General features: G+C 42.1%; 1 protein-coding gene across 3 annotated transcripts in view; it reads left to right on the top strand.

The window, feature by feature from the left end:
• The window catches only part of LOC306773965 (sodium channel protein type 2 subunit alpha-like), a gene marked incomplete at both ends in the record, with an annotated part of 103,422 nt that extends 82,938 nt beyond the window's left edge, over positions 1 to 20,484 (top strand). For 2 of the 3 annotated variants that reach the window (XM_079263919.1, XM_079263918.1), the window contains 3 exons: positions 18,748 to 18,845; positions 18,942 to 19,212; positions 19,292 to 20,484. In XM_079263919.1, the coding sequence (XP_079120045.1) occupies positions 18,748 to 18,845; positions 18,942 to 19,212; positions 19,292 to 20,484 (1,562 nt within the window). Of the gene's footprint in view, positions 1 to 18,740; positions 18,846 to 18,941; positions 19,213 to 19,291 lie in introns of all 3 variants that reach the window. The other variant, XM_079263917.1, reaches the window with a different exon arrangement.
• Positions 20,485 to 21,286: the final 802 nt, after the last annotated feature.

Here is a 21,286-nt window from a genome sequence, read left to right on the forward strand (position 1 = left end):
GCTCCTTACCTATTTGTAGAAAACTCCCGACACATCAACCAATCAGAAAATCCTTCGATGCATCTGGTTGCTGAGGGAATTTTGGACGTGCTGGCTCCTGGTAGATAGGAGGAGCAACATACCCTGGACATGTCCTATGTGGACATGTCCAACCTATCCTGTATCCTGTATCCTGTCTGTCTTTCAGTGGATAGGAAGTAGTTTCTGAACTTGAAATAATACTTGATAGGAATCTTCTGGTGATAAAATTAGATGAAACTATCGAGTCCAGAAGGTTCCACTTCCAGATTATCTAATATTTATCTAATATTTAAGGGCATTTAACCACAGGGTCCATGTTATATTGATCTAATGTATAAAACTGGATATTTGCTGATATCACAGCGTATTGATGTATTGTTAGGCCCTCATAAAACTCTGTTTTGTTCTTGGTAAATCTGCATCGATCATAAAAACAATAACATCTCAGAACATCGAGCTGGTATCCATTTAGCTATATAAAGAAGCCACATCGGTGTCCATTTTTAAGACACATTTTATGACCTGGGATTTGACCCAGCATGAGACTCTGTTTTTTTCTCCTCTTTTTTAAAAATAGTTTTTAATTTATTTCATTTTTATTATTTTGTCTCTTATGGTTTTACTGCTATTATTCAGATATCACTCTGCACTTTCTAAATGTCTTACTTCTTTGTTCAGCACTTTGTTGCAGCTGGCATTGTTCTAAAGGGCTTTTTAAATAAAGTTGAGTGGAGTTTAATTCTGCGCTGCAGCAAAGAAAATCCAGCAGGTATCAGTTCTGCATCACTTGATGTAAACACTAGATAATGAAACATCTGAAAGAGAGATTAAGCTGAAGCTAGCTGCTGTTGTAGGAGATGAAGACCAGAATAATGATCATCTGTTGCGCGGTGACGACAACCTGCTGCTGCTTTCAGGATCACCGAGGCAGCATGAGTCACCCAGAAACATCCTGCTGCTCTCAGACATGCAGCATCACGGCAGACGGTCTGGGCAGGTAGAGGCCAACAAGTGGGACTGGCAGCACCCGTGATGGGGGAAAGCATAGGGGGGAGGAGGACGTGGGAAGAGGAAGAAACGTGGGGGAGGAAGCAGTGTAGGAAGAAGGGTTGGGGGGGGCAGAGATGCAGGGTGAGGAGGCACGACTGAGGAGAAGACATAACGGGGGAAGAAGAGGCGTAGGAGGTGGAGGAGGTAGGGGGGAAGAAGATGTAGCCTGCCTGGGACAGTATGGCCTCGCAGCCCAAGTATCAGGCAGATGGTTGCTTGGTGTTGGCAGCAGTCGTCCCAGCAGACGCATGATGCTTCTGAAGTCATGCTGACACAGCAGAGGTGTCAAACGCACGGCTCGGGGGCCAAAATGTGTCTGTCAGAGGGTCCGATCTGGCCCCCCACGCGGAATTTGGTCAAAGTCTAATTCCAAATGTAAAACAATAATGAAATAAATGTAATTAAATGGTTTATGGTTTTATTGTTTATGTCCTTTTAGTATTTCATGGTTTTGTGCAAAACGTGTAAAACATGTAGACAAAACTGTTTTACTTTCCTGCTGTTTTTGTTTGAGTGTTCAGACTATTCAGCTGCATCCAGACCAGGAGAAAATTCCCAGTTTAAGCATTTTGTATCTGGTGGCATCATATCATATAGTATCCTCAAGTATCGTATGGTGTCCGACTGTATGGTATCCTCTAGTATCGTATAGTGTCCGACTGTATGGTATCCTCTAGTATCGTATAGTGTCCGACTGTATGGTATCCTCTAGTATCGTATAGTGTCCTACTGTATGGTATCCTCTAGTATCGTATAGTGTCCGACTGTATGGTATCCTCTAGTATCGTATAGTGTCCTACTGTATGGTATCCTCTAGTATCGTATAGTGTCCGACTGTATGGTATCCTCGAGTATCGTATAGTGTCCTACTGTATGGTATCCTCTAGTATCGTATAGTGTCCTACTGTATGGTATCCTCGAGTATCGTATAGTGTCCTGTCACGAGAGCAGTGGATATGTGGTGTGGACCCAAACGCGGAGACGAGGGAGCAGGGATGCAGGTTCAAGACTGATTTTTTTTTTTTTAACCCAGGAAACTAAGAACAGACAAACTAACTGAGGTACAAAATGATCCAGCAAACAAGGAGTGAACCTGAGTGGTATAAATACCCAGGAAAGCCAAACAAGAAACAGGTGAAGCAATTAACAAAATGAACCCAGGTGAACTCAATAACAGGAAATCAATGAAGCTAAACAAGAACCGAGGGAACTAAACAGGAAAAACTAAAAAATAAAACAGGAACCCCGAAAACAAAGCAAAGGCAAAAACCCAAATCATGACAGTGTCCAACTGTATGGTATCCTGAAGTATCGTATAGTGTCCTACTCTATAGTATCCTCTAATATCGTGTAGTGTCCTACTGTATGGTATCCTCCAGTATCGTATAGTGTCCTACTGTATGGTATCCTCTAGCATCGTATCGTGCCCTACTTTATGGTATCCTCTAGTATCGTATAATGTCATACTGTATGGTATCTTCGAGTATCGCAGAGTGTCCGACTGTATGGTATCCTCTAGTATCGTAAAGTGTCCGACTGTATGGTTTCCTCTAGTATTGTATAGTGTCCTACTCTATGGTATCCTCGCGTATGGTATAGTGTCCTACTGTATGGTATCCTCTAGTATTGTATAGTGTCCTACTGTATGGTATCCTCGAGTATCGTATAGTGTCCTACTGTATGGTATCCTCGAGTATCGTATAGTGTCCTACTGTATGGTATGCTTTAGTATCGTATAGTGTCCTACTGTATGGTATCCTCGAGTAACGCATCGTGTCCGACTGTATGGTATCCTCTAGTATTGTATAGTGTCCTACTGTATGGTATCCTCCAGTATCGTATAGTGTCCTACTGTATGGTATCCTCGAGTATTGTATAGTGTCCTACTGTATGGTATCCTCTAATATCGTATAGTGTCCTACTGTATGGTATGCTCCAGTATCGTATAGTGTCCTACTGTATGGTATCCTCTAGCATCGTATCGTGCCCTACTTTATGGTATCCTCTAGTATCGTATAGTGTCCTACTGTATGGTATCGTATAGTGTCCTACTGTATGGTATCCTCTAGTATCGTATAGTGTCCTACTGTATGGTATCCTCTAGTATCGTATATTGTCCGACTGTATGGCATCCTCTAATATCGTATAGTGTCCTACTGTATGGTATGCTCCAGTATCGTATAGTGTCCTACTGTATGGTATCCTCTAGCATCGTATCGTGCCCTACTTTATGGTATCCTCTAGTATCGTATAATGTCATACTGTATGGTATCCTCTAGTATCGTAAAGTGTCCGACTGTATGGTTTCCTCTAGTATTGTATAGTGTCCTACTCTATGGTATCCTCGCGTATGGTATAGTGTCCTACTGTATGGTATCCTCGAGTATCGTATAGTGTCCTACTGTATGGTATCCTCGAGTATCGTATAGTGTCCTACTGTATGGTATCCTTTAGTATCGTATAGTGTCCTACTGTATGGTATCCTCTAGTAACGCATCGTGTCCGACTGTATGGTATCCTTAGGTATCGTCTAGTGTCCAACTGTATGGTATCCTCTAGTATCGTATAGTGTCCTACTCTATGGTATCCTCTTGTATCGTATAGTGTCCTACTGCATGGTATCCTCTAATATCGTATAGTGTCCTACTGTATGGTATCCTCCAGTATCGTATAGTGTCCTACTGTATAGTATCCTCTAGCATCGTATCGTGCCCTACTTTATGGTATCCTCTAGTATCGTATAATGTCATACTGTATGGTATCTTCGAGTATCGCAGAGTGTCCGACTGTATGGTATCCTCTAGTGTCGTAAAGTGTCCGACTGTATGGTATCCTCGAGTATGGTATAGTGTCCTACTCTATGGTATCCTCTAGTATCGTATAGTGTCCTACTGTATGGTATCCTGAAGTATCGTATTGTGTCCTACTGTATGGTATCCTCGAGTAATGCATCGTGTCCGACTGTATGGTACCCTTAGGTATCGTATAGTGTCCAGCTGTATGGTATCCTCTAGCATCGTATAGTGTCCTACTGTATGGTATCCCTTAGTATCGCATAGTGTCCGACTGTATAGTATCCTCTAGTATCGTATAGTGTTCTACTGTATGGTATCCTCGCGCATCGCACAGTGTCCGACTGTATGGTATCCTCTAGTATCGTATGGTGTCCTACTGAATGGTATCCTCTAGCATCGTATATTGTGCTACTGTATGGTATCCTCCAATATCGTATTGTGTCCTTCTGTATGATATCCTCTAGTATCGTATAGTGTCCTACTGTATGATATCCTCCTGTATCGTATAGTGTCCTACTGAATCATATCCTCCTGTATCGTATAGTGTCCTACTGTATGGTATCCTCGAGTATCGTATAGTGTCCTACTGAATGATATCCTCCTGTATCGTATAGTGTCCTACTGTATGGTATCCTCGAGTATCGTATAGCGTCCGACTGTATGGTATCCTCTAATATCGTATAGTGTCCCACTGTATGGTATCCTCCAGTATCGTATAGTGTCCTACTGTATGGTATCTTCTAGCATCGTATCGTGCCCTACTTTATGGTATCCTCTAGTATCGTATAGTGTCCGACTGTATGGTAACGTCTTGTATATTATAGTGTCCTACTGCATGGTATCCTCGAGTATCGTATAGTGTCCTACTGTATGGTATCCTCGAATATCGTATAGTGTCCTACTGTATGGTATCTTTTAGTATCGTATAGTGTCCTACTGTATGGTATCCTCGAGTAACGCATTGTGTCCGACTGTATGGTACCGATTGGTATCGTATAGTGTCCTACTATATGGTATCCTCTTGTATCGTATAGTGTCCTACTGAATGGTATCCTCCAGTATCGTATAGTGTCCTACTGTATGGTATCCTCGCGCATCGCACAGTGTCCGACTGTATGGTATCCTCTAGTATCGTATAGTGTCCTACTGAATGATATCCTCCAGTATCGTATAGTGTCCTACTGTATGGTATCCTCGAGTATTGTATAGCGTCCGACTGTATGGTATCCTCTAATATCGTATAGTGTCCCACTGTATGGTATCCTCCAGTATCGTATAGTGTCCTACTGTATGGTATCTTCTAGCATCGTATCGTGCCCTACTTTATGGTATCCTCTAGTATCGTATAGTGTCCTACTGCATGGTATCCTCGAGTATCGTATAGTGTCCTACTGTATGGTATCCTCGAGTATCGTATAGTGTCCTACTGTATGGTATCTTTTAGTATCGTATAGTGTCCTACTATATGGTATCCTCGAGTAACGCATTGTGTCCGACTGTATGGTACCGATTGGTATCGTCTAGTGTCCAACTGTATGGTATCCTCTAGTATCGTATAGTGTCCTACTATATGGTATCCTCTTGTATCGTATAGTGTCCTACTGAATGGTATCCTCCAGTATCGTATAGTGTCCGACTGTATGGTATCCTCCAGTATCATATAGTGTCCTACTGTATGGTATCCTCTAGCATCGTATCGTGCCCTACTTTATGGTATCCTATAGTATCGTATAATGTGATACTGTATGGTATCTTTGAGTATCGCAGAGTGTCCGACTGTATGGTATCCTCTAGTATCGTAAAGTGTCCGACTGTATGGTATCCTCGAGTATGGTATAGTGTCCTACTCTATGGTATCCTCTAGTATCGTATAGTGTCCTTCTGTATGGTATCCTCGAGTATCGTATAGTGTCCTACTGTATGGTATCCTCGAGTATCGCATAGTGTCCGACTGTATGGTATCCTTTAGTATCGTATAATGTCCTACTGTATGTTATCCTCAAGTATCGCGTAGTGTCCGACTGTATGGTATCTTCTCGTATTGTATAGTGTCTAACTGTATGGTCTCCTCGAGTATCGCATCGTGTCCGACTGTATGGTATCCTCTAGTATCGTATAGTGTCCTACTGTATGGTATCCTCTCGTATCGTATAGTGTCCTACTGTATGGTATCCCCGAGTATCCCATAGTGTCCGACTGTATGGCATCCTCTAGTATCATATAGTGTCCTTCTGAATGGTATCCTCTAGTATCGTATCGTGTCCTACTGTATGGTATCCTCGAGTATCGTATAGTGTTCTACTGTATGGTATCCTCAAGTATCGTATAGTGTCCTACTGTATGGTATCTTTTAGTATCGTATAGTGTCCTACTGTATGGTATCCTCGAGTAACGCATTGTTTCCGACTGTATGGTACCGATTGGTATCGTCTAGTGTCCAACTGTATGGTATCCTCTAGTATCGTATAGTGTCCTACTATATGGTATCCTCTTGTATCGTATAGTGTCCTACTGAATGGTATCCTCCAGTATCGTATAGTGTCCTACTGTATGGTATCCTCAAGTATCGTATAGTGTCCGACTGTATGGTATCCTCCAGTATCATATAGTGTCCTACTGTATGGTATCCTCTAGCATCGTATCGTGCCCTACTTTATGGTATCCTCTAGTATCGTATAATGTGATACTGTATGGTATCTTTGAGTATCGCAGAGTGTCCGACTGTATGGTATCCTCTAGTATCATATAGTGTCCTTCTGAATGATATCCTCTAGTATCGTATCGTGTCCTACTGAATGGTATCCTCTAGCATCGTATCTTGTCCTACTGTATGATATCCTCTAGCATCGTATATTTTCCTACTGTATGGTATCTTCCACTATCGTAAAGTGTCCTACTGTATGGTATCATCCTGTATCACATGGTGTAATTTAGTATTGTACAGTATGATATCCTGTCCATGTGGTATTGTATCCGATAGAATTGTATGGTAGCCGGCTCTGTATGGTATCCTCGCGTATCGCACAGTGTCCGACTGTATGGTATCCTCTAGTATCGTATGGTTTCCTACTGTATGGTATCCTCTAGTATCGTATAGTGTCCTACTGAATGGTATCCTCTAGCATCGTACATTGTCCTACTGTATGGTATCCTCGAGTATCGTATAGTGTCCTACTCTATGGTTTCCTCTTGTATCGTATAGTGTCCTTCTGAAAGGTATCCTGCAGTATCGTATAGTGTCCTACTGTATGGTATCCTCGAGTATCGTATAGTGTCCGACTGTATGGTATCCTCTAATATCGTGTAGTGTCCTACTGTATGGTATCCTCCAGTATCGTTTAGTGTCCTACTGTATGGTATTCTCTAGCATCGTATCGTGCCCTACTTTATGGTATCCTCTACTATCGTATAATGTCATACTGTATGGTATCTTCGAGTATCGCAGAGTGTCCGACTGTATGGTATCCTCTAATATCGTATAGTGTCCTACTGTATGTTATCCTCGAGTACTGTATAGTGTCCTTCTGTATGGTATCCTCGAGTATCGTATCGTGTCCTACTGTATGGTATCCCTTAGTATCGCATAGTGTCCGACTGTATGGTATCCTCTAGTATCGTATAGTTTTCTACTGTATGGTATCCTCGCGCATCGTATAGTGTCCGACTGTATGGTATCCTCTAGTATCGTATGGTGTCCTACTGTATGGTATCCTCTAGTATCGTATAGTGTCCTACTGAATGGTATCCTCTAGCATCGTATATTGTCCTACTGTATGGTATCTTCCAGTATCGTAAAGTGTCCTTCTGTATGATATCCTCTAGCATCGTAATGTGCCCTACGGTATGGTATCCTCGAGTATCATATAGTGTTCGACTGAATGGTTTCCTCTAGTATCGTAAAGTGTCCGACTGTATGGTATCCTCTCGTATCGTATAGTGTCCTAATGTATGGTATCCTTAGGTATCGTATAGTGTCCAACTGTATGGTATCCTCTAGTATCGTATAGTTTCCTACTGTATGGTATCCTCTTTTATCGTATAGTGTCCTACCGAATGATATCCTCCAGTATCGTATAGTGTCCTACTGTATGGTATCCTCGAGTATCGTGTAGTGTCCTACTGTATGGTATCCTCTAATATCGTATAGTGTCCTACTGTATGGTATCCTCTAGCATCGTATTGTGCCCTACTTTATGGTATCCTCTAGTATCGTATAATGTCATACTGTATGGTATCTTCGAGTATCGCAGAGTGTCCGACTGTATGGTATCCTCGAGTATTGTATAGTGTCCTACTCTATGGTATCCTCTAGTATCGTATAGTGTCCTACTGTATGGTATCCTGAAGTATCGTATTGTGTCCTACTGTATGGTATCCTCGAGTAATGCATCGTGTCCGACTGTATGGTACACTTAGGTATCGTATAGTGTCCAACTGTATGGTATCCTCTAGCATCGTATAGTGTCCTACTGTATGGTATCCCTTAGTATCGCATAGTGTCCGACTGTATAGTATCCTCTAGTATCGTATAGTGTTCTACTGTATGGTATCCTCGCGCATCGCACAGTGTCCGACTGTATGGTATCCTCTAGTATCGTATGGTGTCCTACTGAATGGTATCCTCTAGCATCGTATATTGTGCTACTGTATGGTATCCTCCAATATCGTATAGTGTCCTTCTGTATGATATCCTCTAGTATCGTATAGTGTCCTACTGTATGGTATCCTCTTGTATCGTATAGTGTCCTACTGAATGATATCCTCCTGTATCGTATAGTGTCCTACTGTATGGTATCCTCGAGTATCGTATAGCGTCCTACTGTATGGTATCCTCTAATATCGTATAGTGTCCCACTGTATGGTATCCTCCAGTATCGTATAGTGTCCTACTGTATGGTATCTTCTAGCATCGTATCGTGCCCTACTTTATGGTATCCTCTAGTATCGTATAGTGTCCGACTGTATGGTAACGTCTTGTATATTATAGGGTCCTACTGTATGGTATCCTCGAGTATCGTATAGTGTCCTACTGTATGGTATCCTCGAATATCGTATAGTGTCCTACTCTATGGTATCTTTTAGTATCGTATAGTGTCCTACTGTATGGTATCCTCGAGTAACGCATTGTGTCCGACTGTATGGTACCGATTGGTATCGTATAGTGTCCTACTATATGGTATCCTCTTGTATCGTATAGTGTCCTACTGAATGGTATCCTCCAGTATCGTATAGTGTCCTACTGTATGGTATCCTCGCGCATCGCACAGTGTCCGACTGTATGGTATCCTCTAGTATCGTATAGTGTCCTACTGAATGATATCCTCCAGTATCGTATAGTGTCCTACTGTATGGTATCCTCGAGTATTGTATAGCGTCCGACTGTATGGTATCCTCTAATATCGTATAGTGTCCCACTGTATGGTATCCTCCAGTATCGTATAGTGTCCTACTGTATGGTATCTTCTAGCATCGTATCGTGCCCTACTTTATGGTATCCTCTAGTATCGTATAGTGTCCTACTGCATGGTATCCTCGAATATCGTATAGTGTCCCACTGTATGGTATCCTCGAGTATCGTATAGTGTCCTACTGTATGGTATCTTTTAGTATCGTATAGTGTCCTACTACATGGTATCCTCGAGTAACGCATTGTGTCCGACTGTATGGTACCGATTGGTATCGTATAGTGTCCAACTGTATGGTATCCTCTAGTATCGTATAGTGTCCTACTATATGGTATCCTTTTGTATCGTATAGTGTCCTACTGAATGGTATCCTCCAGTATCGTATAGTGTCCGACTGTATGGTATCCTCCAGTATCATATAGTGTCCTACTGTAGGGTATCCTCTAGCATCGTATCGTGCCCTACTTTATGGTATCCTCTAGTATCGTATAATGTGATACTGTATGGTATCTTTGAGTATCGCAAAGTGTCCGACTGTATGGTATCCTCTAGTATCGTAAAGTGTCCGACTGTATGGTATCCTCAAGTATTGTATAGTGTCCTACTCTATGGTATCCTTTAGTATCGTATAGTGTCCTACTGTATGGTATCCTCGAGTATCGTATAGTGTCCGACTGTATGGTATCCTTTAGTATCGTATAGTGTCCTGCTGTATTGTATCCTCGAGTATCGCATAGTGTCCGACTGTATGGTATCCTTTAGTATCGTATAATGTCCTACTGTATGGTATCCTCATGTATCATATATTGTCCGACTGTATGGTACCCTCGAGTATCGCATCGTGTCCGACTGTATGGTACCCTCTAGTATCGTACAGTGTCTGACTGTATTTTATCCTTTAGTATCGTATAGTGTCCTACTGTATCGTACCCTGAGGTATCGTATAGTTTCCAACTGTATGGTATCCTCTATTATCGTATAATGTCCTATTGTATGTTATCCTCGAGTATCGTATTGTGTCCTACTGTATGGTATCCTCGAGTAACGCATCGTGTCCGACTGTATGGTACCCTTAGGTATCGTATAGTGTCCTACTGTATGGTATCCTTTAGTATGGTATAGTGTCCTACTGTATGGTATCCTCGAGTATCGTTTAGTGTCCGACTGTATGGTATCCTCTAATATCGTATAGTGTCCGACTGTATGGTATCCTCGAGTATGGTATAGTGTCCTACTGTATGGTATCCTCTAGTATCGTATAGTGTCCTTCTGTATGGTATCCTCGAGTATCGTATAGTGTCCTACTGTATGGTATCCTCGAGTATCGCATAGTGTCCGACTGTATGGTATCCTTTAGTATCGTATAATGTCCTACTGTATGTTATCCTCAAGTATCGCGTAGTGTCCGACTGTATGGTATCTTCTCGTATTGTATAGTGTCTAACTGTATGGTCTCCTCGAGTATCGCATCGTGTCCGACTGTATGGTATCCTCTAGTATCGTATAGTGTCCTACTGTATGGTATCCTCTCGTATCGTATAGTGTCCTACTGTATGGTATCCCCGAGTATCCCATAGTGTCCGACTGTATGGCATCGTCTAGTATCATATAGTGTCCTTCTGAATGGTATCCTCTAGTATCGTATCGTGTCCTACTGTATGGTATCCTCGAGTATCGTATAGTGTTCTACTGTATGGTATCCTCAAGTATCGTATAGTGTCCTACTGTATGGTATCTTTTAGTATCGTATAGTGTCCTACTGTATGGTATCCTCGAGTAACGCATTGTTTCCGACTGTATGGTACCGATTGGTATCGTCTAGTGTCCAACTGTATGGTATCCTCTAGTATCGTATAGTGTCCTACTATATGGTATCCTCTTGTATCGTATAGTGTCCTACTGAATGGTATCCTCCAGTATCGTATAGTGTCCTACTGTATGGTATCCTCAAGTATCGTATAGTGTCCGACTGTATGGTATCCTCCAGTATCATATAGTGTCCTACTGTATGGTATCCTCTAGCATCGTATCGTGCCCTACTTTATGGTATCCTCTAGTATCGTATAATGTGATACTGTATGGTATCTTTGAGTATCGCAGAGTGTCTGACTGTATGGTATCCTCTAGTATCATATAGTGTCCTTCTGAATGATATCCTCTAGTATCGTATCGTGTCCTACTGAATGGTATCCTCTAGCATCGTATCTTGTCCTACTGTATGATATCCTCTAGCATCGTATATTTTCCTACTGTATGGTATCTTCCACTATCGTAAAGTGTCCTACTGTATGGTATCATCCTGTATCACATGGTGTAATTTAGTATTGTACAGTATGATATCCTGTCCATGTGGTATTGTATCCGATAGAATTGTATGGTAGCCGGCTCTGTATGGTATCCTCGCGTATCGCACAGTGTCCGACTGTATGGTATCCTCTAGTATCGTATGGTTTCCTACTGTATGGTATCCTCTAGTATCGTATAGTGTCCTACTGAATGGTATCCTCTAGCATCGTACATTGTCCTACTGTATGGTATCCTCGAGTATCGTATAGTGTCCTACTCTATGGTTTCCTCTTGTATCGTATAGTGTCCTTCTGAAAGGTATCCTGCAGTATCGTATAGTGTCCTACTGTATGGTATCCTCGAGTATCGTATAGTGTCCGACTGTATGGTATCCTCTAATATCGTGTAGTGTCCTACTGTATGGTATCCTCCAGTATCGTATAGTGTCCTACTGTATGGTATCCTCTAGCATCGTATCGTGCCCTACTTTATGGTATCCTCTACTATCGTATAATGTCATACTGTATGGTATCTTCGAGTATCGCAGAGTGTCCGACTGTATGGTATCCTCTAATATCGTATAGTGTCCTACTGTATGTTATCCTCGAGTACTGTATAGTGTCCTTCTGTATGGTATCCTCGAGTATCGTATCGTGTCCTACTGTATGGTATCCCTTAGTATCGCATAGTGTCCGACTGTATGGTATCCTCTAGTATCGTATAGTTTTCTACTGTATGGTATCCTCGCGCATCGTATAGTGTCCGACTGTATGGTATCCTCTAGTATCGTATGGTGTCCTACTGTATGGTATCCTCTAGTATCGTATAGTGTCCTACTGAATGGTATCCTCTAGCATCGTATATTGTCCTACTGTATGGTATCTTCCAGTATCGTATAGTGTCCTTCTGTATGATATCCTCTAGCATCGTAATGTGCCCTACTGTATGGTATCCTCGAGTATCATATAGTGTTCGACTGAATGGTTTCCTCTAGTATCGTAAAGTGTCCGACTGTATGGTATCCTCTCGTATCGTATAGTGTCCTAATGTATGGTATCCTTAGGTATCGTATAGTGTCCAACTGTATGGTATCCTCTAGTATCGTATAGTTTCCTACTGTATGGTATCCTCTTTTATCGTATAGTGTCCTACCGAATGATATCCTCCAGTATCGTATAGTGTCCTACTGTATGGTATCCTCGAGTATCGTATAGTGTCCAAGTGTATGGTATCCTCTAATATCGTATAGTGTCCCAATGTATGGTATCCTCCAGTATCGTATAGTGTCCTACTGTATGGTATCTTCTAGCATCGTATTGTGCCCTACTTTATGGTATCCTCTAGTATCGTATATTGTCATACTGTATGGTATCTTTGAGTATCGCAGAGTGTCCGACTGTATGGTATCCTCTACTATCGTAAAGTGTCCGACTGTATGGTATCCTCAAGTATTGTATAGTGTCCTACTCTATGGTATCCTTTAGTATCGTATAGTGTCCTTCTGTATGGTATCCTCGAGTATCGTATAGTGTCCTACTGTATTGTATCCTCGAGTATCGCATAGTGTCCGACTGTATGGTATCCTTTAGTATCGTATAATGTCCTACTGTATGGTATCCTCAAGTATCATATATTGTCCGACTGTATGGTACCCTCGAGTATCGCATCGTGTCCGACTATATGGTACCCTCTAGTATCGTACAGTGTCTGACTGTATTTTATCCTTTAGTATCGTATAGTGTCCTACTGTATCGTACCCTGAGGTATCGTATAGTGTCCAACTGTATGGTATCCTCTATTATCGTATAGTGTCCTATTGTATGTTATCCTCGAGTATCGTATAGTGTCCTACTGTATGGTATCCTCGAGTAACGCATCGTGTCCGACTGTATGGTACCCTTAGGTATCGTATAGTGTCCTACTGTATGGTATCCTTTAGTATCGTATAGTGTCCTACTGTATGGTATCCTCGAGTATCGTTTAGTGTCCGACTGTATGGTATCCTCTAATATCGTATAGTGTCCGACTGTATGGTATCCTCGAGTATGGTATAGTGTCTTACTGTATGGTATCCTCTAGTATCGTATAGTGTCCTTCTGTATGGTATCCTCGAGTATCGTATAGTGTCCTACTGTATGGTATCCTCGAGTATCGCATAGTGTCCGACTGTATGGTATCCTTTAGTATCGTATAATGTCCTACTGTATGTTATCCTCAAGTATCGCATAGTGTCCGACTGTATGGTATCTTCTCGTATTGTATAGTGTCTAACTGTATGGTCTCCTCGAGTATCGCATCGTGTCCGACTGTATGGTATCCTATAGTATCGTATAGTGTCCTACTGTATGGTATCCTCTCGTATCGTATAGTGTCCTACTGTATGGTATCCTCGAGTATCCCATAGTGTCCGACTGTATGGCATCCTCTAGTATCATATAGTGTCCTTCTGAATGGTATCCTCTAGTATCGTATCGTGTCCTACTGTATGGTATCCTCTAGCATCGTATATTGTCCTACTGTATGATATCCTCCAGTATCGTATAGTGTCCTACTGTATGGTATCCTCGAGTATCGTATAGCGTCCGACTGTATGGTATCTTCTAGCATCGTATAGTGTCCGACTGTATGGTAACGTCTTGTATATTATAGTGTACTACTGCATGGTATCCTCGAGTATCGTATAGTGTTCTACTGTATGGTATCCTCAAGTATCGTATAGTGTCCTACTGTATGGTATCTTTTAGTATCGTATAGTGTCCTACTGTATGGTATCCTCGAGTAACGCATTGTTTCCGACTGTATGGTACCGATTGGTATCGTCTAGTGTCCAACTGTATGGTATCCTCTAGTATCGTATAGTGTCCTACTATATGGTATCCTCTTGTATCGTATAGTGTCCTACTGAATGGTATCCTCCAGTATCGTATGGTTTCCTACTGTATGGTATCCTCTAGTATCGTATAGTGTCCTACTGAATGGTATCCTCTAGCATCGTATATTGTCCTACTGTATGGTATCCTTGAGTATCGTATAGTGTCCTACTCTATGGTTTCCTCTTGTATCGTGTAGTGTCCTTCTGAAAGGTATCCTGCAGTATCGTATAGTGTCCTACTGTATGGTATCCTCGAGTATCGTATAGTGTCCGACTGTATGGTATCCTCTAATATCGTGTAGTGTCCTACTGTATGGTATCCTCCAGTATCGTATAGTTTCCTACTGTATGGTATCCTCTAGCATCGTATCGTGCCCTACTTTATGGTATCCTCTAGTATCGTATAATGTCATACTGTATGGTATCTTCGAGTATCGCAGAGTGTCCGACTGTATGGTATCCTCTAATATCGTATAGTGTCCTACTGTATGTTATCCTCGAGTACTGTATAGTGTCCTTCTGTATGGTATCCTCGAGTATCGTATCGTGTCCTACTGTATGGTATCCTCTAGTATCGTATAGTGTCCTACTGTATGGTATCCTCGAGTAACGCATCGTGTCCGACTGTATGGTACCCTTAGGTATCGTATAGTGTCCTACTGTATGGTATCCTTTAGTATCGTATAGTGTCCTATTGTATGGTATCCTCGAGTATCGCATCGTGTCCGACTGTATGGTATCCCTTAGTATCGCATAGTGTCCGACTGTATGGTATCCTCTAGTATCGTATAGTTTTCTACTGTATGGTATCCTCGCGCATCGCATAGTGTCCGACTGTATGGTATCCTCTAGTATCGTATGGTGTCCTACTGTATGGTATCCTCTAGTATCGTATAGTGTCCTACTGAATGGTATCCTCTAGCATCGTATATTGTCCTACTGTATGGTATCTTCCAGTATCGTATAGTGTCCTTCTGTATGATATCCTCTAGCATCGTAATGTGCCCTACTGTATGGTATCCTCGAGTATCATATAGTGTTCGACTGAATGGTTTCCTCTAGTATCGTAAAGTGTCCGACTGTATGGTATCCTCTCGTATCGTATAGTGTCCTAATGTATGGTATCCTTAGGTATCAAATAGTGTCCAACTGTATGGTATCCTCTAGTATCGTATAGTTTCCTACTGTATGGATTCCTCTTGTATCGTATAGTGTCCTACCGAATGATATCCTCCAGTATCGTATAGTGTCCTACTGTATGGTATCCTCGAGTATCGTATAGTGTCCAAGTGTATGGTATCCTCTAATATCGTATAGTGTCCCAATGTATGGTATCCTCCAGTATCGTATAGTGTCCTACTGTATGGTATCTTCTAGCATCGTATTGTGCCCTACTTTATGGTATCCTCTAGTATCGTATAATGTCATACTGTATGGTATCTTTGAGTATCGCAGAGTGTCCGACTGTATGGTATCTTCTCGTATTGTATAGTGTCTAACTGTATGGTCTCCTCGAGTATCGCATCGTGTCCGACTGTATGGTATCCTCTAGTATCGTATAGTGTCCTACTGTATGGTATCCTCTCGTATTGTATAGTGTCCTACTGTATGGTATCCTCGAGTATCCCATAGTGTCCGACTGTATGGTATCCTCTAGTATCATATAGTGTCCTTCTGAATGGTACCCTCTAGTATCGTATCGTGTCCTACTGTATGGTATCCTCTAGCATCGTATATTGTCCTACTGTATGATATCCTCCAGTATCGTATAGTGTCCTACTGTATGGTATCCTCGAGTATCGTATAGCGTCCGACTGTATGGTATCTTCTAGCATCGTATCGTGCCCTACTTGATGGTATCCTCTAGTATCGTATAGTGTCCGACTGTATGGTAACGTCTTGTATATTATAGTGTCCTACTGCATGGTATCCTCGAGTATCGTATAGTGTTCTACTGTATGGTATCCTCAAGTATCGTATAGTGTCCTACTGTATGGTATCTTTTAGTATCGTATAGTGTCCTACTGTATGGTATCCTCGAGTAACGCATTGTTTCCGACTGTATTGTACCGATTGGTATCGTCTTGTGTCCAACTGTATGGTATCCTCTAGTATCGTATAGTGTCCTACTATATGGTATCCTCTTGTATCGTATAGTGTCCTACTGAATGGTATCCTCCAGTATCGTATAGTGTCCTACTGTATGGTATCCTCGAGTATCGTATAGTTTCCGACTGTATGGTATCCTCCAGTATCATATAGTGTCCTACTGTATAGTATCCTCTAGCATCGTATCGTGCCCTACTTTATGGTATCCTCTAGTATCGTATAATGTGATACTGTATGGTATCTTTGAGTATCGCAGAGTGTCCGACTGTATGGTATCCTCTAGTATCATATAGTGTCCTTCTGAATGGTATCCTCTAGTATCGTATCGTGTCCTAGTGTATGGTATCCTCTAGCATTGTATATTGTCCTACTGTATGATGTCCTCTAGCTTCGTATATTGTCCTACTGTATGGTATCTTCCACTATCGTAAAGTGTCCTACTGTATGGTATCATCCTGTATCACATGGTGTAATTTAGTATTGTACAGTATGATATCCTGTCCATGTGGTATTGTATCCGATAGAATTGTATGGTAGCCGGCTCTGTATGGTATCCTCGCGTATCGCACAGTGTCCGACTGTATGGTATCCTCTAGTATCGTATGGTTTCCTACTGTATGGTATCCTCTAGTATCGTATAGTGTCCTACTGAATGGTATCCTCTAGCATCGTATATTGTCCTACTGTATGGTATCCTCGAGTATCGTATAGTGTCCTACGCTATGGTTTCCTCTTGTATCGTATAGTGTCCTTCTGAAAGGTATCCTGCAGTATCGTATAGTGTCCTACTGTATGGTATCCTCGAGTATCGTATAGTGTCCTACTGTATGGTATCCTCTAATATCGTGTAGTGTCCTACTGTATGGTATCCTCCAGTATCGTATAGTGTCCTACTGTATGGTATCCTCTAGCATCGTATCGTGCCCTACTTTATGGTATCCTCTAGTATCGTATAATGTCATACTGTATGGTACCTTCGAGTATCACAGAGTGTCCGACTGTATGGTATCCTCTAATATCGTATAGTGTCCTACTGTATGTTATCCTCGAGTACTGTATAGTGTCCTTCTGTATGGTATCCTCGAGTATCGTATCGTGTCCTACTGTATGGTATCCTCTAGTATAGTATAGTGTCCTACTGTATGGTATCCTCGAGTAACGCATCGTGTCCGACTATATGGTACCCTTAGGTATCGTATAGTGTCCTACTGTATGGTATCCTTTAGTATCGTATAGTGACCTATTGTATGGTATTATCGAGTATCGCATCGTGTCCGACTGTATGGTATCCCTTAGTATCGCATAGTTTCCGACTGTATGGTATCCTCTAGTATCGTATAGTTTTCTACTGTATGGTATCCTCGCGCATCGTATAGTGTCCGACTGTATGGTATCCTCTAGTATCGTATGGTGTCCTACTGTATGGTATCCTCTAGTATCGTATAGTGTCCTACTGAATGGTATCCTCTTGCATCGTAATGCGCCCTACTGTATGGTATCCTCGAGTATCATATAGTGTTCGACTGAATGGTTTCCTCTAGTATCGTAAAGTGTCCGACTGTATGGTATCCTCTAGTATCGTATAGTTTCCTACTGTATGGTATCCTCTTGTATCGTATAGTGTCCTACCGAATGATATCCTCCAGTATCGTATAGTGTCCTACTGTATGGTATCCTCGAGTATCGTATAGTGTCCAAGTGTATGGTATCCTCTAATATCGTATAGTGTCCCAATGTATGGTATCCTCCAGTATCGTATAGTGTCCTACTGTATGGTATCTTCTAGCATCGTATTGTGCCCTACTTTATGGTATCCTCTAGTATCGTATAGTGTCCTACTGTATGGAGGTGACTGGTTCTGTCCATGAACCAGCAGATGCAACAGTGTCATTTAAGTTTAGAAACCCATGTTAATAAATATTTAACTAAATACGACATTTTAGCATTGATTATTGTCTATTTTTTACCTCCCCCATGTGGCAGTGGAAAGCTTAAACATGTAGTTGTGCATTTGTGAGAACTGTTTAAAAGTGCTACACAGCCCCACACTTGCATATTTAATTTGTAATATTACATTCAGAATAAATTGTGCAGACGTTTAACAGGCAGTCGTATTTGTGTTATTGGTGCCAAAACTCTGAAAAAAGAAATAAAAGAATCTGAGAATGTGATTATAACCATTTTTTCCTCTTTTTCCTTTACTTGGGAGGTCAAGACATCTTCATGACAGAAGAACAGAAGAAATACTACAACGCCATGAAGAAGCTAGGTTCCAAGAAACCACAAAAACCGATTCCACGGCCAACTGTAAGACCCCACTCTGACCGATCAGTTCTTAACAGATTAAAATAATGGTGTCAAATGATTAACGCTTTCCTGTCTCTTGCCTCCTCCTGCTTCCAGAATGCTTTTCAAGGCTGTGTCTTTGACTTCATCACAAAGCAGGCCTTTGACATTGTAATCATGATACTAATCTGCCTTAACATGGTGACCATGATGGTAGAGACGGACGACCAGACCAAACAAATGGACATGATCCTGTACCGGATCAATCTGGTCTTCATTGTGCTCTTCACTGGGGAGTGTGTGTTGAAGATGATATCTCTGCGTCACTACTACTTCACCATCGGTTGGAACATATTTGATTTTGTGGTGGTGATCCTGTCTATTGTAGGTGAGGACATCTTTAGGGTGCTTTGACTTTCTGTTGGACTGTTGGAAACAATCTCTGAATTGTTGTATTTCTCTTCCAGGTATGTTTTTATCTGAAGTTATTGAGAAGTACTTTGTGTCTCCGACGCTGTTCCGAGTGATCCGACTGGCCCGAATTGGCCGCATCCTTCGCCTTATCAAAGGTGCCAAAGGCATCCGGACGCTTCTCTTTGCCTTAATGATGTCGCTGCCTGCCCTGTTCAACATCGGCCTTCTGCTCTTTCTGGTTATGTTCATCTATGCCATCTTCGGCATGTCCAACTTTGCTTATGTCAAGAGGGAAGCCGGAATCGACGACATGTTCAATTTTGAGACCTTTGGGAACAGTATGATCTGTTTGTTTCAGATTACCACCTCAGCGGGGTGGGATGGGCTTCTTGCACCCATCCTGAACAAGCGAGAGCCTGACTGTGACAGCCAGATGGAGCATCCAGGCAACTTGTACAAAGGGAACTGTGGTAACCCGTCAGTAGGCATCTTCTTCTTTGTCAGCTACATCATTATCTGCTTCCTCATCGTGGTCAACATGTACATCGCCGTTATTCTGGAGAACTTCAGCGTGGCAACAGAGGAAAGTGCCGAGCCGCTGAGCGAGGATGATTTTGAGATGTTTTATGAAGTTTGGGAGCGTTTTGATCCTGATGCTACTCAGTTTATGGAGTACAGCAAACTGTCTGACTTTGCAGATGCTCTGGATCCTCCTCTGCGCATGCCCAAGCCCAATATGACCCAGCTCATCTCTATGGACCTGCCGATGGTGAGCGGTGAACGCATTCACTGCCTCGACATCCTGTTTGCATTCACCAAGCGAGTGTTGGGCGAAGGGGGGGAGATGGACGTGTTACGTGGACAAATGGAGGAACGCTTCATGGCCTCCAACCCCTCTAAGGTGTCTTACGAGCCTATCACCACTACACTACGCCGCAAACAGGAGGAAATGTCGGCCATCGTTATCCAGAGGGCTTTCCGCCACTACATGATCCGCCTGGCCATGAAAAAGGCCTCTGCTCTCTACAAGGAACAGCTGAAGGACGGCCTTCGCGACCCGGACAAGGACGTGATGGTTATCAGCAAGTTCAACGAAAACTCCACCTCCGATAAGACAGACATGACTCCATCCACGGCCTCCCCGCCCTCCTACAACAGTGTGACTAAATCCGACAAGGACAAATACGAAAACGAAAATAGAGAAAAAGAAAACAAAGGAAAAGACTTGAAAGACAGAAAGAAATAAACTTAAAAAATGGAGCAAAAAACTGACAATGCATCAGAGGGGTGGGAAATTTGTTTACAGCTTCTGGAGGGGTTAGCTGGATGTGTGCTAGTCTGTAGGAGATGAATGCTGTGCAGGAAAAGCCTAGAACGGGAATACAGCTGTGGTAAATACAAGTACGTGGGATACTCCAGCAGACACTGCCTCTCTGCAAAACGCTTGTGATTTTCCTTTTGGTTGTTGTTAGTATCTGACACACGAGTGTACTGTTAAGTTGTCTGTAGCTAGTGCTGCTGCTAATATAAATCCAGTGTCTTGAATTTAACAATAGCTGTATCACTTAGTGTTCATTTTCCTTTTTGGTTTCATTCTTCTTTTTTCATGGAGAAGAATGTTTTCTACTTTCTCGTGTCATTATTTGAGAATGTCCACTGCTTTCACTGATGTAAAATCACCAAGGGCAGACTTAAGTCAATGCTGGAAACCACAACCATCTGCAACCGGTACAGTGCAGGTTCAGTGTTGAAACACTCATGGTTCAGACAGTATACGAAGCTGAAACACGCCGCCCAAGTGCAACAAAGAGATACTCGTCGCTGTCTAATCGGTGTTTGTTTAAAGCTTTCTATCTGGACTGCAACGTTCCTGTTTCAGTAGGAAAATCTGTCTACAGACAGAGAAGCTGAATGTATGCAAGCTGGAGGAATGAGACACATTTAAAGAAACTTGGGAATTGTTCCTGGTGGCTTTTTTGCCAAGATTTTAATGACACCATTTGCACCACTCGTCTGCCTGTAAAGGCTGTAATCCATATAAAAGTAAA

The sequence above is a fragment of the Telmatherina bonti genome, assembly GCF_933228915.1.
Source record: "Telmatherina bonti genome assembly, chromosome: 24".
NCBI classification, from domain to species: Eukaryota; Metazoa; Chordata; class Actinopteri; order Atheriniformes; family Telmatherinidae; genus Telmatherina; species Telmatherina bonti.